Source organism: Falco naumanni, chromosome 13 (genome assembly GCF_017639655.2).
Source record: "Falco naumanni isolate bFalNau1 chromosome 13, bFalNau1.pat, whole genome shotgun sequence".
Taxonomy (NCBI): Eukaryota; Metazoa; Chordata; class Aves; order Falconiformes; family Falconidae; genus Falco; species Falco naumanni.
The window spans coordinates 18,204,058-18,225,929 of NC_054066.1; the positions used below are offsets into that span (position 1 = coordinate 18,204,058).

Here is a 21,872-nt window from a genome sequence, read left to right on the forward strand (position 1 = left end):
CTGCACTCCCAGGGGATTCCAACACTGTCCCTCACCCCGATGGCTGCTCAGCCGTGGCCCACACAGCCTCATGGGCTGAGACAGACCCTGACCAGCTGTGAATAAAAATTACGAAAAATGGCAACAGATGAGATCTTGCCTTTCAATTATTTATAGCCTTAGCACATCACTGAAGACAGGGGCGGTGGCAGGAGAGTGCAGCAACCTCTGTGCTGAGAATAGCAATTAAATCTGGGCTCAGTTGGCATGCAGGAAAAATAACAGGTATGTGACTTTTGCTTTAAAAGGGGTGAAAAATCAGCCTGTCCCTGCTAGCTGTTGGACTGAGAGAGCGTGTCTTCACAGCAGAGGCTCTGCAGCAAGATGGGAGAGGCAGGGACACAGCTCTGCTGGGCATCTCTTCTCTGCATCACAGGCTGTGAAAATCCAGTCTTTGGAGACAGCTTAACATCATGGGCACCATTTCCTACCATGTGCCTGGATCCAGGGCTGAGAGCTGGCTTATTGATCCCTATTTTCCAGCGGCACAGAACTGAAATAACAGTGCTGGGCTCCTCCGGGCTGACAGCAAGAAGGAGGGCAGTGGGTCTGGCTCACTCATTCACGGGTCTGCTAACAAGTCCAGAGGCATCAGAGGGATGAAAGAGAGGAGAGAGAAAAAGCAAAACCAAGGCATGGTCCCCCGAGCATTAAACCATCATCTGCAGGATCTGAGCCTAGAAAGCTCCTGGGCAAGTTAAAAAATATTGCTGCTCTATAATAGATAAATACAGACTCTCCTCTGCCTCCCATCAGTAGTTCTGCCGGGAAATCCCTGACACAACCCAGCCCTCGCCTCCTGCTCACCAAGCCGAGGTGTTGCTAGTGCCAAGCCCTTGTGCCCCACAGCCGCTGCAGCTGGCTGCAGGGAGGGCTGGGAACAAGCAGCAGAGGAGAAAAGCGAGAGCAGCCACAGCAGGCTTTGCATTTTCTGGCACCTCACAACCTGCCAGAGTGGTGAGAGCTTCTCTCCAGGAAGACAGGCGCAGAGACAGCAATTTATCAGTCTGGCTGCAGTGAAAGGCCAGCAAAATGTCCCTGGGTAAGATTTGCCCTTCCCTGGCTGCGCATGAGTGTCAGGCATGAGCTGAGAGCTGGCTGCAGCAGAGCACAACCTCAGAGAGACCAGAGGGACAGCCAGGACCTGACCAGGAGCCTTAGGGAGAGAGAGCATCCTTCATCCCTCAGCCATCTTCCCTGGGATGGTCTTGCTGTCCCCATACCAGCTGGGGGTCTGGCCACTGCTTACCATCTCTAGGGGTTGAGCTGAGCTGGAAGGTCTTGCTGTGGGCTCCAAAAGTGCCAAGAACCAGGAAAAGCAGCACTTTGAGGGCAGTTTGCTAAGAAACAAGTGGAAGATGGGCACAACTGCATGTTGAGGAGGAGTATCCTGGAAGGACCCCAAAAATGAGGCCATGGTTGAGAAGCCCATGTATGTACGGGTGCTTCTGAGTAATGGGGAGGGGACGAAGGGGCTGCATGATGGAGGGTACATGCATGCACAGCACAAGGATACAGGCCAGCAGCCATAGGGAGGGGACCAGGGAAAAAAGCGGTGTATGCGTTTAAGGCCATGGGTGCAGATGGTATTGCAGGGGAGCAAGGGATGGCTCTGCCCATGTAAAAGAGCAGAGAAGCCCAACCAAGAAAATAAAGACCCCTGCAGGGATGTGGTCTCCACCAGAGCTGGCTTCCCAGGCAGAGGGAGGGAGTTCCCCCTCAGCAGCTGGGTGGCTGAGGAGGCTGCAGACAGCCAGACGTGATGACTGGGGCTGGGAAAACCTCAGCATGGGAAGAAGAGGGCTACGGGTGTTGGCAGCAAGAAATTTGGCCATGTCTTTGCTTCATGACTTAACGCCGGCAGGGAGAGGGCAGGCTGCTCCCAGCACGGGGAGAGCTGCAGGCAGGGAGGGAAGTTGGTCCAGGCTGCAGGATCAGCCTCCTCCTCCCCAGCAGAGCCACGCAGCCCTGGCTGCCCCAAGCAAGGAGACACCTCCTCCAGAAAGACAGATCCATTCAGATACAAGACTCTTTGGGTCTCAAGCACTCCCTCAGCCACCATTCCCCTGCCAAAAATGCTCAGGACATCATTGGTATTCACTCCAAGGGGTCAGGTCATGCTCGCTCTCCTTCCTGGGGAAGTCCCTGATGATGGCACCACGCTGGTCCCCAGCCCTGCTGCCATGGCACCACTGTCACCCCAGCAGAGCTGGGGACCAGGAGGGGTGTGAGGCCCCTTGCTTTGCATCATGTGTGCTTCTCTAGTGCTCTGGGATTGGAAAATCGCAGTGAGACACCAGTTCACCCACCGACCAGGACGGTATCCATGCAGGATGTGGTTTGGGAGGGCCACACTACGGGGAAACAGCTGGGCACAGGGATGGGGAGGAGGGCATCCCCCATCTGGGGAATGCTGGCCCATCCAAGTGGTGGTGGGTCACTGGTCCCAGTACTTCCCGGTGCAGTGCCAGAGATCTCACAGCTCCACCTGCTGGCTCCACGGGCCGGCCTGCAGAGGCTGCGGGAAGGGAAGGCACTGGGGAAGGGGGAGAATCGGTGGGATAAGCAGGACAGAGCACTTAAGAAACAAAATCCACATAGCCCCTGGATCACACAGCGTTTTCGTGTTATTTTGATTTTTTCAACCTAGCTGCAGGGCAGACGCTGCTGTACACAGCTCATAGGAGGCAGTGCCAGTGTCCGCCAGCTCCTGGTAACTTTGCTGCAAACCTCCAGCTCTGGGTGCCCCTCAGCTGCTTTGGGTGCCCAGTCCCCTCAAGGCCAAAGGCAGGGGAGAATGGGCATGTGCGTCCCTGGAAGCTGAGCCCAGGTGGTCGATACAGCCAGCCCCCAGATTCCCTCTGAGCTGTACACACATACCTAGAAAAGGTTTTGGAGAAATTAAATAGCACAAATGCATCCTTGGGCTGAGAAGAAAGGGCTTGTTTTATTCTTGCAAGTACACTCATACTTTGCATGGGGAAGCTGAGGGTCATCCTCATGAAGAATATGTCCTGTAAGAAACCATCAGACCCACCAGGCTCCCCAAGGCTGTGGGATGAGGTACCTGGCTGAGGTACCCCGATGTATCCCCATGCCCCCAGGAGCCAGGGAAGCCCTGCCATGCCATGAGCAAGGGCTGATCTTGGGTACCCAATTTTCCAGTCACTCCATCAGCTCCCCTAGCCATCACCCCAGTTCCTCTTTGTGATCCCCAGCTCCCATTACTTAAAGGTGAAATAAAGCAGGATGAAGAAGAGCACTGCCAAAACACAGAACAAAGAGCTGCCGATGCAGCAGCAGCAACGTTTCCAGGGGAAACTGTTATTAAAGGGAGAGGGATGGTGGCTTGGAGAGGGACGGTGGCTTGGGGTTGCATCGGGTCTCGTGCCCTGGCATTTTGGGGTGCGATGTGTCTTGGCCTTGCTTGCACCCATCAGAGGCTCCCGGGCATCTGACGCTGGAGCTGGCCATGACTTGCTGCAAACGCCAAGCTGGCAGCCCTCACAGTGGGTGCTGTCGTGTGGCCCCGCCACCGCGACATCCACCATGACTTCCAGGAGGTCAGAGGGCTGGATGGGAACGTGGTAGAAGTACTCGAGGATCTTTAGCACCAGGTTGTGCAGAAGCATTTCCACAGGCTCCAGGCTGAATTCGGGCTCGTGCAGCCGGGGGTTGGGACACCGCCTGCATGCCTGGCGAAAGATCCGCATCAACACCGTGCCCCAGCCCTGGCACCGGCACATGTGGAACAGGATGTGCACTTTGGCTGAAGACCACTCATGAAAGCACTGGGAGCACTGAAACCTGCCAGGGCACAGAAGAGATCAGCTCATCCTAGGCTCCCTGTTCTGAGCCAGTGTCTTCCCACACAGTCAGTAAGGACCAGGGCAGCCAAGGCTGATGGATTAACTTCACTCATGCAAGCTTTACACCAAACTGTCCTCCCATTAGCAGCATGACGCCAGTCTGGGGAATTCAACACAGATGGGAGCTCAGGGATGGTACCAGCATTAAAGATTTTAGGAGACAGGCTGCCTGTTGAGACCACCCTGGTCCCCTTTCCCAGTGCATCCCAGACCCACTGCTAGGAGCAAGGGTCCTTGTGATGGGAAGCATCAGGCCCGAGGTCTATCTGGGGCTCTAGCCCCTCACCCATGCTGGCTTATCACAGCTCAGCGGAAAGCCAAAATCAAGCCCCAAGCCGGGGAAGTCAAAAAAAGAAGAAAAATAAAAGGAAGGTGTGGGTGGAGGCTGCAGGGCAGGTGAGGAGAAGTCTTGAGAAGTTGAAAGGTGTGTAACCCATCACTCTTCATCTTGCACAATTGGGGGGTGGGGGTGGGGGGGGTGGGAGGGGGTGGGCCAGGGGCGGGTGGCGGCTGACAGCCAAGGTGTCCATTTGCCGCCACCCAGGCAGGGTGTCTGGTCAATGCTCAGGGTCCTGCCCGCAGTGGAAATTGTAGGGAGGGGGCCTCTCACCATCAATGCCGAGCCACAGCCTCTCTCTGCCCCAGGATCCCTCAGCCTGGTGCAGATGCAGGCACTGCTAAGGCATTGCCCCTTGTCCCAGCAGACAGCAGCTCTCCTCTCATCCTCTGGCTGCAAACCCAGAGGATTTGGCTCTAGTGCAATATAACTGCTCCTGCTTGCTGGAGGAGCAGTTTGCACCTTGACACCAACATGGAGAAATTCTGGCCAAATACCAGCTGCCCTTTGGAGCTGCAGCACTTCCCTCCCCTCCAATTATCATGGGGTTTTTCTAGTTTGGCAATAACCCACCAAGCTTGGAACAAAATGGGAAAACCCCTCCCAGCCTCACCCACCTCCAAACCGCCCCTTTCATGTCAAAAGCTATTTCCTACAAGCAAACTTTGAGAAAGGGAAAGGTCCACGTGGCAGCCCACTGTCCCCTGTCCTGTTCCTGACAGGGACTGAGCCAGCAGTCCCCTACCTCCCAGGAGCACGGCGTTGCACAAACTCCTTCCAGCCAGGCTTGAGGGCATGCACCTGCAGGGTATCATCCTCTTGAAGAGTCCATGGCTCTTTTAAGTGAAAATCTGCAATCTTTGCTGCAAAAATGTCCTGCCAGGTCTTCATGGTTCCACCTGGAGCTGGGGAAGAGGCAGTGACCAAGCTTGCAGGTCAGGCTTGCAGCTTCTGAGTGCTAATACACGTGTGCAATTGGCTTTTCCCTGAACTTTTCCTCTTTGCACAACGCCTTCGTGCTTGGAAAGGGGAACCTTTGTTCCCGCATGAACAGCACCGCCCCATTCCGATCCCTGTGGCAACAGGTTCTGCTGGTGCTGCACCAGGTCCTGGCCAGGTGAAATGTCCCGCAAAGCAAGGACTAAGTGGGTTTCCCCAAGCTCCATGCATGAGCCCCCAAGCCTGCTGAAGCCATGCTCTCATGATGCTGCTCTGTCCATAGGCTAAGAGGTTGGAAACAAACGCCCTTGCCTGGCTTCCAGTGCCCGTCACTGCCACGGCAGTGGGGGCGAAGTGGCAGAGGTTATGCTGAGTGTAAGAGTAACGGAAGCAAAACCCCACCAAAAACACAGGACTCAGCAGCTGATAAAGCCCCAGGTAGCCTTATCTCTCTCAATTGCTGCCACCAAGCACGGGCTGTTTTTAACTACTTTCAGCCAACTCAAGCAAAAAAAAGGCCTGACATGAAACCGCAAGGTGGAAAGTCAGGGAGGACAGCGCCGCATGTAAAACTGAAAGAGACGATGTGTGCTCTGAGCTGAGAGCACCCAGGAAAGATATAAACAGCGGGGCCAGCGCTGCCTGCAGCCCTCTTCCCCCCAGCTCAGCCCCCTCCGGCTGTGCAGGTCCCCCAGTACCCTCCATGGAGAGTGATGCAGGGCAGGAAGCAGGTTAGATAAGATGCCAAATGATAACTGGTCTTGAGTTGAAGGAAGATCTGCAGCTTGGTAAGGCAAGCTCAGCTTGCCATGGAAATTGAGAGCAGCCCTGCAGAGAAGGACTCGGGGGCACTGATGGATGAAGAGCTGGACATGAGCAGCAATATGCATTCCCAGCCCAGAAGGCCAGCTGTATCCTGGGCTGCATCAAAAGAAGCGTGCTCGAGGGAGGTGATTCTCCCCCTCTGCTCTGCTCTGGTGAGACCCCACCTACAGTACTGTGTTCATTCTGGAGCCCTCAGTGCAGGAAAGACATGGACCTGTTGGAGTGGGTGCAGAGGAGGGCCACAAAAATGGTCAGAGAGATGGAACACCTATGAGGAAAGGCTGCGAGAGCTGGGGCTGTTCAGCCTGGAGAAAAGAAGGCTCTGGGGAGACCTTATAGCAGCCTTTCAGTTCTTAAAGGGGACTTACAAGAAAGATGGGGACAAACTTTTCAGCAGGGTCTGTAGTGATAGGACAAGGGGTAATGGTTTTAAACTAAAAGAGATTTAGACTAAGATATAAGGAAGAAACTTTTTATTATGAGGGTGGTGAAACACTGGAACAGGTTGCCCAGAGAGGTGGTAGGTGCCCCACCTCTGGAAACATTCAAGGTCAGGTTGGATGGGGCTCTGAGCAACTTGATCTAGTTGAAGATGGCCCTGATCATGGCAGGGGGGCTGGACTAGATGACCTTTAAAAGTCCCTTTCAACCCAAACTATTCCATGATTCTATGATTTTATAAAACCATCTCATCCAGCATGAAGCTTTCAGAGGAGATCATGCCATTCACAGAGAAGGCACAAAACTCCCCAAAATGCCTAGCCTTGGAGAAAATGTGCCAGGTGGGTGCTGGGGGTGAAACCACCACAAAAAGTTATGGCAGGTCCTCATGTTGAGTACCCAGAGCAGCACTCTGGTTCCCAGAAGCAGGGAGGGTTTAATGCAAAGATATACTAAAGCCTGCAGTAGGGCAGACCTCTGTTTAAAAAAAGAGCAGAAGTGTCTAGGAATCAGGCTTAAAATACTTCACATTGGCTTCAAATAAAGTATGACCCATGGCAGCTCTCCTGGCACGGTGGCTGCCAGCAGCAGATGACAGTGGTTGTGTGATCTTGAGAGGCACCACCATATCAGGCTCATTCTTTAGATCCCAAAAGGGATGCAAGTGACGTAGATAAGTCCCAGTAACCACAGGTTGGCAGGGAGCCTCTGATTTTGGCTGCTGGAAGGGAAAATCCAACACTTTCACAACATGTGCTGCCCCGCAAGAGTGGATGGAGGTGACAAGGTCCCAGGGCAGTGTCTGTGTTCAGCTCTGAGGTTCTTCCCAGCTTTGAGGTCATTCCACTCCTAATTATGCCTTGATGCTATGATCTGTAGCAGGGCTAGAAGGAAGGAAAGGAGGTTTCCTGGAAGCAGAGAGCCAAGCCAAGGTCTTCAGGATCCTTATGGAGAGCTAGCAAAGCCCTAACCTGTGCATAGGACGTGAGTCACCCCCTTCCCAAGAGCCCTGCCACGGGGTCATGGGGTCCCACTTGGGCTGGGGCAGCAACCTACGAGCAGGATGGTGAAGGAGACATCATCCCACCAATGTTTCTGATGCTTACAGGTGGGGATCAGGGGGCATCCCTGGCTCAGTTCTGGTGCATGAGGAGGAAGAGAGGGAGCAGCAGATCTCCCTGGACCCCTCTCACCCCTTTCCCAGAGCATGGGGCCCCCAGCACTACAGAAGACCCTTTCGTGCATCCTGACACAGAGGGATCGCCAGGACTACAGATTTCCCAGCGCAGAAAGTGGGAGCTAAGCAGGAGCAGGCCTGGCCTCACAGCCAGCACCATGCAGTGCCTGGCAGCACTGTGACCCAGCAAGGCATGGGGAGCCACCAACAAACAGCAGGGTGACTGAGATGGGGCCATCCACCCTGCAACATCTTCCTGTCCCCTTGGAACCCTCTGTGTTAGGGGCTGAGATTTACCCTTGGGGGGTTAAATGCAGGGAAAACCTAAAAGTTTTGGCATCTCCCCTTTCCTTTAAGGGCAGCCATGCCATGTTAAACACCTCAAGCTATTCTGAGGAGGAGGAGCCCCCCAGGGTGGCATCCCTTTCTGCTGGAACTCTCATATTCACCCAAAAAAACCAATCACTTCCTCTGAGGGATCTGTGGTTTCAGCCCAGCAGTTCCTCCCCAAGGCTGCTGACATGGGGCAGAGGGATGCTCCCCACGCTGCCTGCCCCAGGGGGAAAAACGGTGCCCCTCAGGCACACTGCTGGGGGAGGGGGGTCTGGCAGCACCCCCGGCATGGGGACAGGGCCCTGCCTCCAAAACCCAGCTGTGATGGAAACCAGTCCCCCATGACATCATGGCAACACCACTCAAATCACAACTCGCTGTGTGCCGAGCCCTCACAGTCATCTCTGAGACAGAGCCCGGCGCTGGTCCCTCTATTAAAGCCTTTGACTTGCTTTTACTAAAGGGACTTTCCCAGATCCACCCACAGAGCTGAAACTTCTTTGACGTCCTGTTCCACTTCACTCACACCTCCTGGCACTGCCCAAGCACCTTGCACCAACCTGGAAACAGAAGCTGCTCCCACAGGTCCCCCCACAGCCTGGCCTCAGCAGGGACTGGGAATGAGCCCTGTCTTGGCCCCAGCACAGCCCCACTGGGCTGGCCAGCCCCTGCCAGGGCCAGCCCCTGCCAGTCCTTTCCATCCCAGCATGCTGGTCATGGCTCCTCTGCAGGATGTGTAAAGGAGGCAAACACAAGGTTTAGGCTGGGGGGTAATTTCCCTGCCACTTTCACAGTCTGGAAGTATTTTTTAATTCAGCTCCCACCTCCGGGTGAGCCGCCCAGGCAAGAGGAGGAAGGTTTCCTGAAGTTCTCTCTCCTCTCCATCTCTCACTGTGTGTCAGCCTCCCCGCCCCCACCCCCCACCCTCACTCCGCACAAGGACAAAGTGCCCACACTACCCATGAGGACCCTGCTTGTCCCACTTGTGCCCCACCTCTGCTGGGACAGCCATCCCTTTTCTTTGGGATCACCCCATACCCAGGTGGCTCCATCCTGCCAGCAGTCCCCAGGAGGGGCAGAAAGGGACATTCAACCCCAGTCCCCAGGCAGGACCACAGAGCAGTGGGGACGCTGTGTCTGTGGGCATGCTTGACAGATGTGGGCTTGCAAGACAGATGGACTGCCATGTGAGCAACAGGACATAACCCTAAACACTTCTGTGCTTCACTGCTCGCTTCATACCAGGGCTTTTTTCCCACTATGAAGATCTCCCTCATCTTTTCCTGCACTAAACACACCCAATTCTTTTCCATCAGTCATTCTATCAGGGCATTTTTGCTCCTTTCTCCAGGTGAATTTGATTTCTAACCCTCCTCCCAGACAGTCCCTCCACCTTCCCTCAATAGCATATTGCCTTCATTTGAGCCATGCTTCCCCAGAAAACCCATTTGATGTGTCTGTCATCACCAGCTATTGATAACGGCTCATGGGATATAGCTTCTTGGGTAGCCATCCACCCACAGTGACAGAATTTCCCATTTCCCTAATTTGCTTACGAGAATGTCATGTGAGGCAGCACAAAGATAGCATCGCTCCCACTTTCCCTGCGGTACCCAGCCTGTCACCCTAATGAAGAGAAAATGAGGTTGGTTTGACACAACATGTTCCTGCTAAATCTGTGTTCTCAGCCCCAGTGCTGCCCTCTCGGTGTTTACTGCTTAGTAGCCTTACTAATTTGTTCCAGTGGTTTTCTGGGTACAGAGGCAGGCTGACTCAGCTAGAGTTTCCTGGATCCTCTTTTTCCCCCCTTCCTTGAAGCAGATGGTGAATTTGGCATCAATATCCTCCTGGGACAGAGCTCCACACCAGTTCTCTGCATCCCTGTCTCCCTCCAGCCTTGACGCTGTTGATGGTGAGTGGTTGTCACCCCATCTCAGTGAAAGCCACCTCCTCTAGGGACAAGCAATGGAACATTCCCTTCCAGGCTGGACTGTCTTCATAGTTGAGCCCTTGGAGTAGAAAGGTTCACCTTTCCCAGGGCAGATTTGAGGCAGGGGGGATCAGGTCCTCTGGAAACAGGGATATGCCCAAGCTGCACTGTAGAGATGGGACATTGCCCCATTGCCCTGGACTTCTGGGATGGAGAGGGATGCTGAGCAGTAAGGAGAGATTTAAGGGAGAAGGTGAATGTGAAGATGTGGGCAGGTACCACCCCACACGGGTTTGGGCTCCCTGTTGTCTGGTGGGCCTCGTGATGGTCCCTCCAGGCGTAAGGAGACAGCTCAGCCCCCTTTGACAAGGCTCTGCCCTGGTGCTATGGGTGGTGTGTTCGGTCTTGGGGGCAGTGGAGCAGGCAGGTCCAGGGCTCCTGCCTGGCCCTCTGAGCCCCCAAATGCCAGGTTCTGGCCTGCCGGCACCCTCCTCGAGCAGCACATCCCACTAAAGAGAGGAAGAGCAAGAAGGAGAAACCCTGGAGCCACCTCAAAGCAAAACTAGAGAAAGCAAAATGAGGGCAGTAGGCGGAAACGCAGACATTCTGCAAGCCTACAGCAGGCTTGGTGAGCAGCAGGGCAAGGAGGTGGGACAGGACGGAGGAGATGCTGTGGGCCTGGACCCCTCAGGACACACCAGAGCTGTGCAAGCCAGCCATGGCTGGTGTCCAGGCAAACTGCCTAGCAGCCCATCCCTCCCACCAACCATGGACCCACCAGCTCACCCCAGCCTGTCTCTTCCAGGATCAGCAGCCACTTTCCCAGTAAGTCAAGGCCATAGGAATGCTCCCACACCGTAGTGCCCAACAGACCAGTACCATTCATAGATCACCCCATTAACCCATGGGCCAAATAACCCACAACTGCCACTGCAGCACCTCCAGCCCAACCTCCCCCCAGTCCAGACACAGCTCTGAGACCTCCCAGTGACCAGGACAGTGCTCGCTTGTAAGTGACCTTAATGCCACACATCCTGACCATCCCTTCTCCCCCCTGGCATCTGCGCGTCCTGTTTTGCAGGAATGGTGCTTTGCTGCTCCATGGCATGGCTCTCCTCAAAGATGATGCTGCAAGCAGCAGGAGACTTCCTCTCCATCTTCATCTCCCTGTCCAGTTTTCTTGAGACCCAGTTTCTTGTCTCAGTTTCTTTAAGGGATGCTTGCTCACATGTTCCAAATCACCTTTATTCAAGGCTGGGGCGTATAAAGAGCCAGGCTGACTTTCAAGCATCTGTGATGGGATTTTGCTTGTTTGGGTGTAGCTCAAGCATGCTGAAGTCACGCATCCAGCTTCCTGCAGATGCAGACAGGGACTGGTCCCAGCTCTCTGAGGTCTCCCAGCAGGATCTGGCCACTCCTTATCAGCAAGACCCCAGTGTAGGGCTGGGGCTGAGCTCTGTTTTCCAGACGTCTCGGCTGGCGTGAGGTCCCAGGGAGATGACAAGGCATTTTCACACTGACAGTGGTGGCAGCAGCTCTTCAGGGGAGCACTGGGTGTCCGCCGTCGGAAGCGGTTGCTCTAACTGCCAGACCAGAGTGCACAGGAAATGCAGCAGTTTCGATGCCTGCAGCCACCCCCTCTGCTGCAGCTGCGTCCTGGCATAGCAGGAGCTGCAGTACACAGATGGGGTGGCTGGGGATGGGGGGCTGTATGTCTGCAGGGATGCGCTTGTATTTGGCACCCAGTAGCTGTGTGAATCTGGGGGTGTGCTCACTGGGGACTCGTGTGCACATTTGTGCGTTCATGCACATGAGTGTGCGTGGCCAGGCTGGTGATGCTTGCTCTGGGACGATACAAGGAAAAAACTTGGACCTCCCCCTAGTTTGGCTGCTGTGCACTGCACTTCTGAGCACAAAACATGGGGGAAGGAGCTGTCGGGAGCATCCTCCATCACTTGCAACACGATGCTGGTAGGAATTAGTTGGGCAGACCCAAACCTACACCCTGTCGTCTCTGGCCTTTCAGGAGTCTTTTCCAGGCACATCCTGAAAGCCTAGAAGAGTCAGGTCCACAAGCTATTTAATTTTATAGGACCCTATTCTCCCACTGCACTACTTACATGCACTGCTGTAAGCCTCACCTTTCCCAAAATGGGATGCTGATGACCCAGCTGGAGCCCTTTTCTTTTTCTGGCTGTGGCCAGTGGTTCTGAGGCATGAGGGTTAGCCTCAGCAGCTGTGATGCCTCAGAAAGCAAGATCAAAAACCAGGTAGGGTCTGTCTAACCACTCTGCAGTAAACCTGCTCTCCACAGCCTAAACCAGAGACCACCGAAACCCTGCCACCCACACCCCTTCAGTACCAACAAAGTAGCTGTGGCAGAAAAGGGTGTACCCCAAAACCATACCAGAGCCATCGCAGCCAAGCCTCTTCTTGGTGCAAGCAGGGAAAGCCAAAGGGCTCGAGGGTGTTAGCTCAGCACCCACCCCCTCCCACCCCCCGAAAACCTGACGCAAACCTTAGCATCATAGGTGGAAATGAGTTTGCTGATGTCTCTGCTTTATTCGGAGCAGAGAAAAGGGTCATAAACCTGCCAGCTGGTACGGGTGCAGTGGTGAGCAAAATCAGGAGGGGTGTGATATGGAGAGAGGGGCAGGGGAAGGAGGGATGTGGGATGGTGGAGCTGGGAAAGCCAAAACTGGGGACTTCTCAGGATGGGAGGTAAAACAGCTTCCTCCAAAATCTGTGCAGTGACTCCCGGAAAACTGAGTCACTATCACCAGACTGGAGGGAAAGTAAGAACCACGGGTGGCTGCTCTCCTGGCTTGAATGGAAAGACAGATCAGCTCTTTCACATGAACACACTCAGGTCCCCACCCCCAAGCAGAATGCTGGGGGGGTGGGGTGGGGGTGCTGACACCTATCTCAGGGCACTACTTGGTTTGGGAATGCTCAGCTGGGAGCTTGAAACCTGCACTGCACCCAGAGCTCACCCCAGCCCTGTTTCTGCTCTGGTCAGCACTGCCAGTGCCATGCCCAGCACAGGAGTTGGGCCACTCAGGTCTCTGCCAGTGCTGGGCACCCTGCCCTCCAAACAGGGATGGGAGATGGTGCCTGGCAGCCTGGAGCATCCCCACCACTCACCCCATGCATCCCCGGGCCCTAACCTTGCTCCCTGCACAGGGCAGGACTGCAGCCAGGCTGCTGGGGGGCCAGCAGGGCACAGTCACTGCCATGGGCTGGATGTTCTCCCACCTCAAATGGCAACAGGAGATGCTTTTGCTACACCCCTGACCCACCAGATGGCTTGGGAGCCTCCAGATGGCTGCAGACCACCATCCTTCAAAAGGGGAAAGCATCCAGCTCCGACTGCTTCTGGAGGAGCCATGGCTGCAGCCAGGGTGTGCAGGAAGGGCTGAAGACCTGGCACCTCCGCTGCCCAAGAGGCAGGGTGGAAAACTCGAAGCAGGGCCCACCCTCTCACCGGCATCGCATCTGACAGGAAAGCCAAAAGCAAAACTGCTGACTGAGCTCCTGCTTCTTGCCCACTGTGGCTGACTCCTGCCTTGGCTTTCCAGGAGAGCCAAGCCCAGCCAGCCACAGGTGGTCTCTGCTGGAGCCACCAGGGCAAGGAGCAGGGCTGCTGCTTGCAAAAAGCCCCAATGGGCTGAGCTGTGCATTGGCATCAGTGAATGTTGTGGGAGACAGGGCACTGCCCATGGTGACTACCAGGAGCCTTCAGCAGCACTGGTAACAGCAGGGTCACCACAGCCACTGTCCTGCCCTGAGGAAGGGTGAAAGCCATACCAGACGGATGTTCATCCCACCTGGTCTCCTCTGCAGGTTTCTTAAGGACCTTTCACCCCCCCACAGGGGACAAACTGTGGCATGTGGCATGCCTCACCCCTTCCCCCAGCACCTGGGCTGGCTCCCACAAGGCTGCACTAGTTTTACTGGGGGCAAGGGAAAAAGAAACCTGCTGACAGCGGCACTGAAGCATGAGATGCTAGTGACTCTCCTCCAATTCCACTGGGTTTCATGGTCTCCCAGCAGGTCTCAGATGCCTCCAAAGCCACTCCTTCACAGGGCTTCTCCCCTCTGATGCCATTGTCGCTCCTTTCCATTCTGGTTTCTGGCAGGTAGCACAGCCCCAGCACCACTTTCAAGAGAGAGAATGGAAGTTTGGAGCCAGAAAGCTTCATAGAGCACTGTACAGTTGTTTGGCACAGCTCATGTCAGCCAGGCTCCTAGCACAGCAGGGATGTTCATTCCCAGTGGGCTGGGCAACCACCCCGAGATAAACCTGATAAGGGGAGACTTGGTTTGCTGCTGCACCGGGGTGACCAGCTCAGACAGGGGCGAGAGGAAGAAGAGCAGTGGCTTCTCTATTAACAGCAGCTTCACAGCAGAATGGCTTGTGTATCACACAGAGGCCCAGGAACCACAACAGATGCTGCCGCCTCCCAGCTCTTGCCTGCGCACTGCCAAGAGCCGTTATTTGCCTGCCCACGCATTTGCCATCACAAGTCAAACTCCCCAGATATGAAACTCTTTATTCACCCCTATGACCAGATCCATCTCCCACCTGTGAAGAGAGGGCCACAGGGGTAGGCTTCTCCTCTTGCAGGGGAAGGAAAGTACCTGGAGACAGGAAGAAAACCAGCCACCCACTTCCCAAGGGCTTCTTTAAATAGCTGTACATAAGGCAGTCTCTGCTCCGGGTGAGGAGAAGCCATCAGCAGCATCTCCCAGGACACACTCCAGGGCCAGCCTCTGGTGTTTTCTCCCACGGTCATGCTTTACCAGTTGGGTCAGACCTGGGTGAGGGAGACAGCGTAGACACTACCGAGATCCCCAAGTGGAGGTAGAAAACTGAGGTATCATGTAAATCACCTTTGGGACAGACTTACTGGCATTGCTGCTCTGTCCTACCCAATCTTCCCTGCCCTGAGGAAGATGCAGCACACAGAGTCCAGTGGGGATCTTCCTCATCCCGTGGTACCCACCCCACAGCTGTGATTCTACCATGGGCAGGACTGTGCAATAGCAACTCCAGCAGCAGTGCCTCTGTCACTCTAGTCCTGGCAAAATGGATTTTTCTTAACTCCAAACTGTGGTGCAGGCAAGGGGCCATGGCAGTCTGTCCATGCCTGCAGTCCCCAGTGGGGAGAGACCCCAGCCCTCAGCAGGGCTGTGACTGCAGCTGCCAAGTCCTCTCATTCTGGTGTTTCTTTCCCCGCTCTGGTGTGACAGGTTTCTCCTCTGGGAAGACAATGGTGGCATATTCAGTCTGGTCAGCCAGCTGGGTCTCGGGGGGCAGCTGGCTGCACTGGTCCCACTGAAACTCCAGCACACCATAGTCCACAGTGGACACAGACACCACAGGGGGCTTCTCTTCCTTCTGCAAGGAAACCCCATCAGGTTGATTCATCATCTGGAGGTACCCACCATCCCCAGCACAAGCTCCCTTTTTACAGCAAGTAAGCTGAAAGATCCCAGGAGGGCAAGAGTGATACAAAGCAGAAGGACTCACAGGCCTGGGATAGCATTTGCCCAGAGAAACCAGACCATGAGCCTTGTCACTGCCAAAGCCATGTGGGTCTCAGCCCTCTGCCTCTGCAGGCAGGCTGGGCTCCCTGCCTGCCCAGGCGTGGAAGGCAGTTGTGCTAGGAGTGCTTCTCCCACCTCTCCATTGGGCTCTGATTGCACAGTGTGTGCAAGGAGAGCCTGGAGCCAAGTTTGCTCAGCCCAGAGAGTGAACAGCAAAGGGGGACCTACTCAGTGCCTTCAGGTACCTAATAGAGCTGGAGAGAAGATGGAGCCAGACTCCTCCAAGTGGTGCCTAGCAAAAGCAAGAGAGGAAACAGGCACTAGCTGCAGCAAAATAAATTTTAGTTTAATATGTTGGGAGAACGTTTCCTCCCATTTTCTGCAGCAACACAACCCACTGTCAAAGATAACCCCGCTTTGAGCAAGGGCTGGACTAGAGAGACCCCATCCTAGCTCAGGCAGCTTTTTTGATTTTGTGATGGGGCTGTGGCAGGTGCAGAAAAACTGTTGCAGCTGAGCAGAAAAGATCAAGCACATCAGACAAGACAGGAGAAGCGAGCAGCTTGTGAAGGGCTGATAAAGGAAGGCCCTGCACCTTCCGCACCCCAACAATGCCACAATGCTCCCCTGCAGTACAGCAGGGTGTCAGAGACTGAAAACTCACCGCTGGCATGTTTTCACTTGGTGGTTTCTGCACATCTGCAAAGTAACACATTTGGTTAGAAGATACTTGCATGCCACAACCACGTGGGTGGCTGGGGCTGACCCAGCCTCCACATCCTAGGAGAGCACTGGACACCACAACCATTGCACCATGCTTCCTCCTTCTCCAGTCAAGTTCTAACACCCTGAGCATTACAAGGACAAGTCAACCACCCCACAGTCTAGGGTTTAATTGGGATTAGTGGGATGCAATTCCTCAGGGGGTCCCCTCAGAGAGCCCACCTGGGTACCCATGGCATGGCTGAGGCCATGACCAGTACTGTGGCACGAAGGCGATGAGGTGCTCTGAAGGTGCCCAGGCAAGGTGCATGGGAGGGACTCACTACACTAACAAGCAGTACAGAGCCACAGCATGTGGTTTGGGGGCTCCACAAAGGGTAAGCAGGTCCCAAAGCACCCTTCTCCCCTAAGCATGGAGATATCTGTCCCATGGGGACATGCCACAGCTGAGTTCAGCATGCTGAACCAGCCCATGTACCCCAGGGAGCTGCAGGTATCTAGCTGCCCCCAGGTCCCAGCTGGGTTTCCTGGATGTGCATCACCCACCAGGTCCCCTGGCAGACCCCAGCCTCTCAGCCTAGCACAGCCCCTGCAGGTAATCATACCTCCTCTCCTGTATGTGACTGTGAGGTAGCCGAACATCAGCAGCACAACCACCCCAGCCAGCAGCAGGATGCCCAGGAGCACAGCCTTGATGTGGTCTGGGGGGTTGCCTTCCTCCATCTCAGGCTCATCAGTAGCATTTGTATTCTCAGGGGCTGCTGCAATAGCCATGGAAAAAAGGGGGAACAAAACAGCAGGTCAGGAATGTAAAATGGCCTCTATAGTCCTTGTGAAAGGCAACAGGAGAACATGGGGGCTGTCCCCAGAAAGGGCTCAGTCTCAGACAAGCTGCCCCAGCCCCATCATCCCTCTAGGAGCCCTGAATTTGGGCTGAAACAGGGAACATTTTGGTTATGTCCCATTCTTTCCCATTGCAGGTGGTGAGGATGATCCCACACCACAGAGCTGGGGTGCAGGGGGCTGGGGCACCACTCTGCACCCACAGGCACAGTGCTGCAGCATGACCCCATGGAGGACGTGGCTTCCCCAAGCCTCCTCACAGCTTCCACATCCTGGGGCCAGCACAGCATCAGCTCACATCGGGAAGAGATGTTGTGAAAGACAGTGACTTCTGCAGTGTTTTTCCTTTTCCTTCAGCTCTGCAAAGCCCCCAGTGCTGTCAAGCAAGGCCATCGTAGATCTTGTTGTGATATCTCAGTCCCCCACACCATAGGGCTACGAGACCCTCCCAGGATATGGTTTTACAGCCACAGTATCTACACCAACACTGGCTGTTCAAGGGGTCTGAGCCCTAGCTGTCACCCCAAACACAATCCCTGTCCCCAGTGGAGTAGTTCAGGGGTGAACATGGCTCCCTGTGCTGGTCTCCTGCCCCCATCTGTGAGTGAAAGCAGCTCCCTGCATTCGTCTCCTGCCTCCATCCATGGGTAAGGGCTCACTCCTCCCCACAGCATCACTGGGGACACAGCCCCAGCAGAATGGAGACCTCCTGCCTCAGGATCAGATCCAGCTGCAGTGTGGATGGGGGACAGCTTGTGTCCCTGGGCCTCAACCCTGCATGCAAAGGAGCAGGGAAAGGGCAGAGCTGTGCTCTTCTGGCCCACACCAGGTCCTCCCCCAGCAGGGTGCTGCCTGCCTTTTGCCCTGGCACTGCAGTGTGTTTGGAAGCCATAGCACCATGGGAGGACAACAAAGACCTGTCTCAGTCAGCTCAGCCCCCAGGCTGACCTGTGACCACCAGGTGGGACCGGTTGCTCTCCATCACTTTATCAGGTTCAAAGAACGTGATCAGTCCACAGTAGTAGGAGCCTGAGTCATTCTGGTGGAGGTTCAGGATCTCAATCTTGAAGGCAGGAGTGTGGTTGGTGAGCACATACTTCTCTGTCTTTGTCTGGTGGTTGTTCCGGCTCTCAGCAATTTTTTGGCCTTGACTGTGGTTCATCTCCTTGTACCAGTTGAGGCTGTACTCTGAGCCAGAGTCATTCTCCATTGAGATATTGCAGAAGAAGGTGGCTGAGCTGCCTGCAGGGCGAGTTAACACTGCTGGGAAGAAGGTCACTGTTTGGGAAAGAGGAAACAAGAAACAGACAAGGTTACAGTGGGCACAGGTCTCAGAAACAGCCATACCCCCTCACACAGGAACCAGGGATGCAAGACTAGTCCTCAGCATCACTCTGGATCACAGGGAGGTGCATCAGCCCGTGTCTCTCCCCTGCTGCCAGCCAGAGGGGAATCTGCAGGGGTGGTAACTGTAACATGAAGTAGTTGCAGTACAGCAAGTTGTGCTCTGGACTGAGCAACCAAGAACACCTGTACTGGAGAAAACTGACTTTAGGGGTTGTATTATTAAAATACAGCATAGATTTCAAGATGTCTGAGTCATCCTTCCCCTAAAGCATCCGAGTCCTGGGCCAGGGCAGCACTCCACAGCGCAGCCCATCACGTGCCTGCGGGCTGCTCCATGCTGGGAGCATAGAGTGGGCAGGGGCTGTCCAGGACACAGTATTTATCATTTCCAGCCTAAGACCATCTGACAGGGCAGAGCGACCTGCAGGTTACTCTCCAGCTGCCTGTCCCCACCTGGCACCTACCCTGGGGGTCCTGGCAGTGTTTGCCAGGCTGCTCCCAGCCCAGAGGGAAGTTGGCCATGGCTGAAGCCCTCTCGGCTCTTAGCAGCAGCCCTGCTGCTTCACCACATTTCCCTGCCTGTGATCCCTGTGGGTTCACACACACCCAGCAGCAGAGATGCTGCAGACAGGGCCAGGCTCACAAAGTCCCAGCTCAGCCAGCCCCATCCAGCAGGATGAGGCAGCTGCTGCTTTAACTTTTTTTCCAGAGAAATAAAAAGCAGGAAGAAGCATTTTTCACATGCGTTATCTGACCAAGCAATTCAAACTGCCAGTACTGTGAAAAGTCCCTGCTGTTAAGAAATTTATCTTCCCTTTTCAGATATCGCCACCAATAGCAGCCCTAGGGCTTGCAGGCAAGGGTTAGAAAGTCCCTCCAGCACTAGCCTGAAGCTGTAAGACCAGGACCTCATCATCACCAACCAGAAAAGGAACCCAGATGAAAAGATAAAAGATTAGATGGAAGACTGGGCTGAGAAATGAGGGATGAGACTGAACACAAGGAGGGAGAGAGGGAAGTGCCCCAGTTCCCATGGGCAGCGCTGGCTGCAACAGTGCCCACATGGAGAGATGTAATTTTTGCAGTGCTCTGGGTTTCTTCTGTTTAACAGGAAACATTTGGCAGGCTCTGGGCTTTGCTTCCTACCCAGTGCCAGCAATAAATGGAGCACTCTGAGAACTCCTGGAAGAAAAGGTTAGGTCTGTATGTTTCCCCATACCTTCCCAGCAGCAGAAGTAACACCTGCTCCAAAGGACACCCAGCCCTGCGATCATCCTCAGTGCCAAAAATACACAAAGGCACCAAAGAAAGAGCCGGTCTGGGAGGAAAGGCAGACACAGCTGCCTCAGGGCTCTTGCTTGCTCTGCCCAGACTCACTCCTTCCCCTCCACCTCGCCTTCTGCCCCAAGGGTCACCCCAAGCAAAACCACAGGCAGGACCCTGGCTCCATCAGGGTCAAGTCCAAACCAGGAGGTGCAGCCTGAGGCTGTAAGAGCCAGAGCAGAAAACCCCAGACCCTGAATGGCACTGGCAAATCCAGAGGCTCAACACCAAACCCCATCTGAGGCCACTGTGCCCACAACACTGCTCCAGTGCCAGCGCTGCGGGCTATGGACCTGTCCCCTTCTCCATCCTTTAGCACCATTTCTGCCCTGAGCTTCTCTCATTTCCCTTGCTTCAGCCACATGTACACAAAAGCTTTGCGTTTTCTGCCTTCTTGATGCCAGAGCTATTTTTAACTACAAAGCCCCCAGCCCTTAGACATTTTCCACCAGCTGCAAATGACATGGGCCATGCCAGCGAGCACGCCACCCTGGTACCTACCCTGGCGGCACCCAGCCAGCACGGGGCCGCAGCAGAGCAGGACAGCGCAGATGCCAGTCAGGGCCACCTCCATGCTGCCCCACGTTGTCTTCAAGGCACTCTGAGCCATGGCGAGCCAGTGGGTGCCCTGCCCGGGCAGGTGCCCCGTGCCGTGCCACCCCCAGCTCGCTCCGTGCTTCCTCCCCAGCAGCGGCGGCTCGGTCTCTGGTGCACGAAGCAGGGGCTGGGGTGGAAATGAAACGTGCCTGTCTCTGCCCCAGAGGGAAACCCGGGCTGCCTCCCGCCCCCGGCTTCCTCCGCAGGGATCAGCTGAGCCCGGCCTGGCCCCTTCCCCTCCCCGTGCGCTCCCACACAGGCACCCAGGGATGGGCACCTCAGAGCCCGCTCCTCATCCTGGGGAAAGCTCCCAGGGACTACAGGGAACATCTTCAGCTCCAAGCCTGGCCCGTAAGTAAAAGGGCTGTCCTGGGCTCCCAGGCACCCGTGGTTGCTCCCACTGCCACCGAAATACAGGCATAAAGCTCTTTACCACCACTCTAGCATTAAGAAGCAGGCATTATTTATTGGGGCACTGGATATGTGGGAGATCACTCCACCCAACGTGCATGCCCAACTATTTCACGGGTCCTATTTTATGTTACATAGCTATACATTCTTTAGATTTCCCAATGCAATTATTTGCCTATGTACAAGTCTTTCCCAGACCTCCATTAATATTGTTATGTCCTTTTACATCTGGGTAGCTATGCCTCCAGGTGGTCACCCCCACAGTTTGATTGTCCTTATCTCCTCTTCCTCCCATTGTTTGCCCCATGACTCCCAGAACCCCCAAAGTTCTTGCATATATCCCCAACTTAACACTCCACAAACCGCAGAACCAGCCTGCTTTTTCTGTTGCCAACCCTCCCTTATCACTTCAAGCATTCCTTGACCAAAATAAACAATTCTACATACAAGAACTACAAAGCCTAAGCAATAGCTGGCCCCAAGGACATAGCCCACCTACAACTAAAAGCTGGGTGTTTTACACACTTGAACAAAGGTTCATGAAGCAACTACAGCATTGTATCACCACCAGGTGCCCAGGGCAGTGGAGTGTTGGGGGACAGGTGGCACTGGGCAGCCAGACAGGGTCTGAGTAGCCATGGGGCACCTACTGTCAGGTTGCTCCCACTGGGAAGGGAGAAGAGAGGAGAGGAGGAGAAGGAGAAAGGAGAAGATGGAAGAGAACAAGGAAAAGAAAGAAGGAAAAGGAGGAGATGGAGTTTTGCCTCCTCTGGTGTGTTTCTCCACAGGCAGATCTGCCGAGAGCAGGGGCAGGAGCCCAGGGCTGGGGTGCTGTTATTGGGGTGACCTTTGTAGCAGACTGTTTTAATTTCTCTGCTGGCAATTTTCCCCACTCACCGCACTGACTAATACTCACATAGGAAATAACCAGTTGTGAAAGCATGCTGGTGGCTGGCTCCTCCTCTTCTCTCAAACACAGCCTCAGTGACCTGCAATTTTGGAAAATGCCCAGGAAAAATTAATAATCACAGTGAAGGATGCAGTTCTTACAATGATTTCATTATTTTCCATGCTTTCAGGAATGAGCTGCAGGGTTGGGGCTTGCTTATCTCTCGCTTTCAAACGTGGCCTCAGCAGGCAAGTGGGCTAGGGGAATCACTCCTAATTCAGGATGGCCAAGGAAGAGTT

The 21,872-nt window shown here is 54.7% G+C and overlaps 2 protein-coding genes across 3 annotated transcripts; both read right to left on the minus strand.

The window, feature by feature from the left end:
• Nucleotides 1-2,967: 2,967 nt before the first annotated feature.
• On the minus strand, nucleotides 2,968-5,401 carry LOC121097096 (receptor-transporting protein 3-like). Of its 2 annotated transcripts, none has more exons than XM_040613849.1 (2): nucleotides 4,991-5,401; nucleotides 2,968-3,846 (listed from the first exon to the last, which is right to left on the minus strand). In XM_040613849.1, exons 1-2 carry the CDS (start codon nucleotides 5,134-5,136, stop codon nucleotides 3,264-3,266), a joined length of 729 nt encoding a protein of 242 aa, XP_040469783.1. In that variant the 5' UTR covers nucleotides 5,137-5,401; the 3' UTR covers nucleotides 2,968-3,263. The 2 variants fall into 2 exon arrangements, with proteins under 2 accessions (XP_040469783.1, XP_040469784.1); XM_040613850.1 differs by having other exon boundaries at nucleotides 5,047-5,148.
• A 9,032-nt stretch (nucleotides 5,402-14,433) lies between these two features.
• Nucleotides 14,434-20,449, minus strand: PDCD1 (programmed cell death 1). The gene is made up of 5 exons (XM_040613863.1): nucleotides 20,178-20,449; nucleotides 17,955-18,284; nucleotides 16,769-16,924; nucleotides 16,105-16,139; nucleotides 14,434-15,291 (listed from the first exon to the last, which is right to left on the minus strand). The coding sequence occupies exons 1-5, from the start codon at nucleotides 20,284-20,286 to the stop codon at nucleotides 15,073-15,075; spliced, it is 849 nt and encodes a 282-aa protein (XP_040469797.1). The 5' UTR covers nucleotides 20,287-20,449; the 3' UTR covers nucleotides 14,434-15,072.
• Nucleotides 20,450-21,872: the final 1,423 nt, after the last annotated feature.

Bases quoted from the DNA above. Each gene is read 5' to 3' on its own strand.
- LOC121097096 (XM_040613849.1), bottom strand. From the start codon at position 5,136: ATGAAGACCTGGCAGGACATTTTTGCAGCAAAGATTGCAGATTTTCAC. The intron at 3,847-4,990 runs GTAGGGGACTGC...GTGCCCTGGCAG, and splicing joins CAACGCCGTGCTCCTGGGAG to GTTTCAGTGCTCCCAGTGCT.
- PDCD1 (XM_040613863.1), bottom strand. From the start codon at position 20,286: ATGGCTCAGAGTGCCTTGAAGACAACGTGGGGCAGCATGGAGGTGGCC. The intron at 18,285-20,177 runs GTAGGTACCAGG...TTTCCCAAACAG, and splicing joins GCTGGCTGGGTGCCGCCAGG to TGACCTTCTTCCCAGCAGTG. The intron at 16,140-16,768 runs GTATGATTACCT...GTTACTTTGCAG, and splicing joins AGTCACATACAGGAGAGGAG to ATGTGCAGAAACCACCAAGT.